General features: G+C 38.5%; 1 protein-coding gene across 1 annotated transcript; it reads left to right on the forward strand.

Annotated features, from left to right (window-relative positions):
* Window positions 1-504: 504 nt before the first annotated feature.
* Window positions 505-3,985, forward strand: LOC113331753. Its single transcript, XM_026578395.1, has 6 exons — window positions 505-751; window positions 982-1,369; window positions 1,471-1,530; window positions 1,660-2,926; window positions 3,013-3,159; window positions 3,276-3,985. Exons 2-6 carry the CDS (start codon window positions 1,316-1,318, stop codon window positions 3,797-3,799), a joined length of 2,052 nt encoding a protein of 683 aa, XP_026434180.1. The 5' UTR covers window positions 505-751; window positions 982-1,315; the 3' UTR covers window positions 3,800-3,985.

Raw genomic sequence — 3,985 nt, forward strand, 5'->3', positions numbered from 1 at the left:
TTTTTAGTTTATGCCGAAACAGATTTTTTTTCCGATATAAAATGTTACGTGCTAAGGAAAAAGTCCGAATGTTTTACTTCTATTACACATGAAGCTACTTGGTGTTCCCTAGTTTTTGTCCCCACAACGTGGTAGCATACAAATCCTAGATCAAAAAACCCATGAACCCTTTTGGAAAGTCATGTGCTCTAATAATCGTGAACAATAGGAAAAAAAGGTATTCGGAAAAGACTTTGAGAAAAATTAAAGGCGAAAACATTTTCCATAATAATTGATAAAATCTGCATTGCTAAAGTAATATGGTAAAGTGACTAGGTGATCATATTAATTATTACGCTTAAATTCGAAACTCAACTCATGAGCACTAAATTCTTTACCAGTAAAAAGAAAGAGGCATGTTTACGGGTTGCACAATCTTTATAAGTTGCATCTCCGAGTCCTTATAAACGGATTCTCCAGAAAGCAATTAAAAAATATTTATTCGCATATAAATAGGGGCATTCACACACCGTGTTATATGCGCGTCTGTCCTCTCCTTCACTCACTCTCCTCCTCCCTTTCTAAATATCATCACCACCTCCTTCCTTCCTTCCTCTCTTCTCTCCACAAGAACCTCTTTCTCCTCACCCAATCTCCCACCGCTCAACTTCTTCACTTTTCACAATTAGGTCAAGCATTAAACAAACTTTAAATCAAAATTCAACCTCAAAATTGCGTCCTTTCTCTTCCTTTTTCACCAAATCTTGAACAGGTAAACCAATCAAATCTTATTAATCATTGCCCACTTTTTAATCGAGAAAAACTTAACCATTATCCAATTGGGAATTGTTATTTTTCCTTCCTTAGAATATATTTGTGCTCATCAAGTGTTTGATCTTATGCTCGACTGAATTTTTACAATTTCATATGTTTTTTTTATTCTGGTATATTGAGATTCTCTGATACGAGATTGTTTTTGTGTTTTTTTGATTAATGTTTCAGGAAGTGGGTGTTTTTATCTTCACAGAAGGAATTATAAAGGGGTTCTAATAAGAACCAATCTTCTATATTAACTCTGGCAGATTTTTTAACCATAACTTCTCACACCTTGAGGAAGGTGTGGGTTTCAAAAGGACCTTTCCTATCTCCATTCATTCCAACTTCATCCAGGTCTCTTCCAATTGATTACGGCTAATACTGCCTTTTCGCACAACCCACAAATGTGATTACGGGTTTCCATTATAATCGATCAATTGTAGCAATATAATCTTAAGAAGAAAAAAGAAGGAATTTGTTGTTGTTTGCTGAGGATTTGAATTAACCCCATTTTAGTTAAATGGCCAAAATGGGTTGTTTCTCTGTACTGGTTGGGAGGAAGAAGAAATCAAGGGTGAGTAGTCATTGATCTGCCCTTCTCTTTGGAATTGTGCACATCTTTTTTTCATTGATTCTTGAAATCATTTTCTTATGATTTCTGTTTTTTCATCATAGGGAGAGGGAGTAACTTCAGACCCTGTTCAATACAAAAAGGAAGTAGGAACTTTGCAGTTGGTGAGATAGCTTACCACTGATAGTTTGGTTTCAGCTTAACCTGTTTAAGCCATTCTGCTTGAATTATGTTTTAGTTTCATTATTGATCTGAATTTTTTAGCTTATAGAATTGTGTTTTGATTTTTGAAGAGAGAGGGAGAGTATTCAGACCCTTTTCTACACAAGAAGGAACAAGGAACTCTGCACTTAAAGTTGGTAAAGAATGCTAATGGATTTAGCTCTGCAAAGGTGATGAGCGATGAAAGTATAGTAGTGGAACCGGAGGTAGCTTATGAAGGGAGTGATGAGGGTGATGAGGATTCACCGATGAAGAGGAATCTCTCTGATTTTGATCTCCCATCTCAAGTGGGTATCAAAGGAGAAGAGAACAACCCATCGATGAATAGAAGCACTGGTTCATCTAAGTCCACCAACGAGATGAATGACCCATTGGATACTGAATCGGATAGGGAAGCTGGAGTGTCAGTTGACAGATTGATGATTCAAAGTGGACATATTAGTGATCCTGGAATTGGTAGGGGTGAATTTTGGGCTACACCCACACTGAAACGATCATGTTCAAATCTTGAAACCAGTAATATGCTCAGGAAAATAGCAGATCAATTGCCTCCTTCAAAATCTCACTCATTCGAGGATTTGCAGAATTTAACTTTAAGAATGAGAGAGGATGTCGAGGCTGGAAATCAAGGTAGCCCTTTGTCAGTGATGAGTCCTTGTAGTGCTGATAGAGTGATGTTGAAGAAACATTCGTCGAGCCAAGTACTTCCTTCAGGAAGCAGAAAACTTTGGTGGAAGCTTTTCCTTTGGAGCCATAGGAATATGCACAGATCCAGAACTATGAGAACAAAGTCACTGGCCATCAGCCAAAGATCAAACCAGAAAGGAGGATATTGTTCAGACACCTTTGAACCAAAGCGGATCTCGGAGTCGGCCAAATTAAAGGCACCAGTATCAGCCACTGAGGAATCTGTAATCAATAACAAGTTTCAGCAGTGGGGCGATTTCGATGGTAGATGTTCAGGCTTTTTGCCGCAGAATCAGTGGGTTGCTTTCTCTACAGAGTCATCCACCCTAACAAGAGTGAATGAGTGGGTGAATAATCTTGAAATTGAACCTACTCTGTTACTTGATGATGATAAAAAAGGAAGTTGTGAGGGGATTAGTTTCCCACCTTCACCAGAGGCTGGTGAAACATCAGCAAGAACTGCGATGACTCCCTTTAATCCACGCTACAATCCTAATGTGTCAGAGGAGGTCTTGTATGCGAATAGTGTAATCCAATCTCTTAATTCTTCCTCAACTGTGGCTCACATATCTGCCATGAGTTCAAAAGTCATCCCGGCTATGTCACACTTCTCAAGTCTTCGATCCGTCAATCTATCCGGCAACTTCATAGGTGTGAATCAGATCATTGTCTTTGATCGCACATTAATAGCTCTTGTTTTTTAATATAGAAACTTATATGATTCTTTTATGTGGCAGTTCGTATAACTCCTGGATCACTACCAAAGGGACTTCACACTCTCAATTTGTCAAGAAACAGAATTGTCGCAATAGAGGGCCTCAGAGAGCTTACCCGATTGCGCGTTCTCGACCTAAGTTACAATAAGATCTCCCGCATCGGCCATGGTACATTTTTGTTTGATTTCAATCTTGTCTGATTTTCTTGCCTCTATTCTTTTAGTTTTAAGATTCAAATTCCTCAAACTTAATTAACTTATCTTGTTTGGACTTTTCTTCTCCAGGTCTGTCTAACTGCACACTCATCAAAGAACTTTATCTAGCTGGAAATAAGATCAGCGATTTGGAAGGATTACACAGACTCTTGAAGCTGACAGTGCTGGACTTGAGCTTCAACAAGGTTACTACAGCAAAAGCTCTAGGCCAGCTTGTTGCAAATTACAACTCCCTTCTAGCTCTTAACCTACTCGGTAACCCAATTCAGAGCAACATCGGGGATGACCAACTACGTAAAGTAATCTTAGGAATTCTTCCGCAGCTAGCATATTTGAACAGGCAATCTATTAAACCACAAAGAACGCGGGAAGCTGCAATGGATGGTTTGGCTAAAGCAGCTCTGGGGAACACTGAATGGAGTTCCAGGAGGAAACAATCAAAGAGGGCTGGCCAAACTGGATCATCTTCTCTTGGCAAACATAAGAGCAAAGTCGGTGGACAGAGAAACAAACACAGGTCAAAGACCAGCAGCCATAATTTCTCCACTCAGTTAAAATTGTCATCATCTGCAGTTGCTTCATCTTCCAATTGAATATCTTTCCTATATCGGTGAACTATGTTTTATGTTTATTCATGGGATTGTTTTGTTTTGTGAGATTTTGCAATATTTTGTTCAGTTTTGTGCTTATTTTGATTGTTATCTTAGTGTGAAATGAATAAATCAGAATATGAAGAGCTCTCGTAATTTGAGAAGCTTTCAATTTAAGTTCCTCTTCCA

The sequence above is a fragment of the Papaver somniferum genome, unplaced genomic scaffold, assembly GCF_003573695.1.
Source record: "Papaver somniferum cultivar HN1 unplaced genomic scaffold, ASM357369v1 unplaced-scaffold_128, whole genome shotgun sequence".
Taxonomy (NCBI): Eukaryota; Viridiplantae; Streptophyta; class Magnoliopsida; order Ranunculales; family Papaveraceae; genus Papaver; species Papaver somniferum.

What these genes read in the sequence shown, in the direction of transcription:
- LOC113331753 (XM_026578395.1), top strand. Translation starts at nt 1,316, where the DNA reads ATGGCCAAAATGGGTTGTTTCTCTGTACTGGTTGGGAGGAAGAAGAAA. An exon ending in AAGTAGGAACTTTGCAGTTG is followed by an intron (nt 1,531 to 1,659) that starts GTGAGATAGCTT and finishes TGATTTTTGAAG; the next exon opens with AGAGAGGGAGAGTATTCAGA. An exon ending in TCTATCCGGCAACTTCATAG is followed by an intron (nt 2,927 to 3,012) that starts GTGTGAATCAGA and finishes TTTATGTGGCAG; the next exon opens with TTCGTATAACTCCTGGATCA.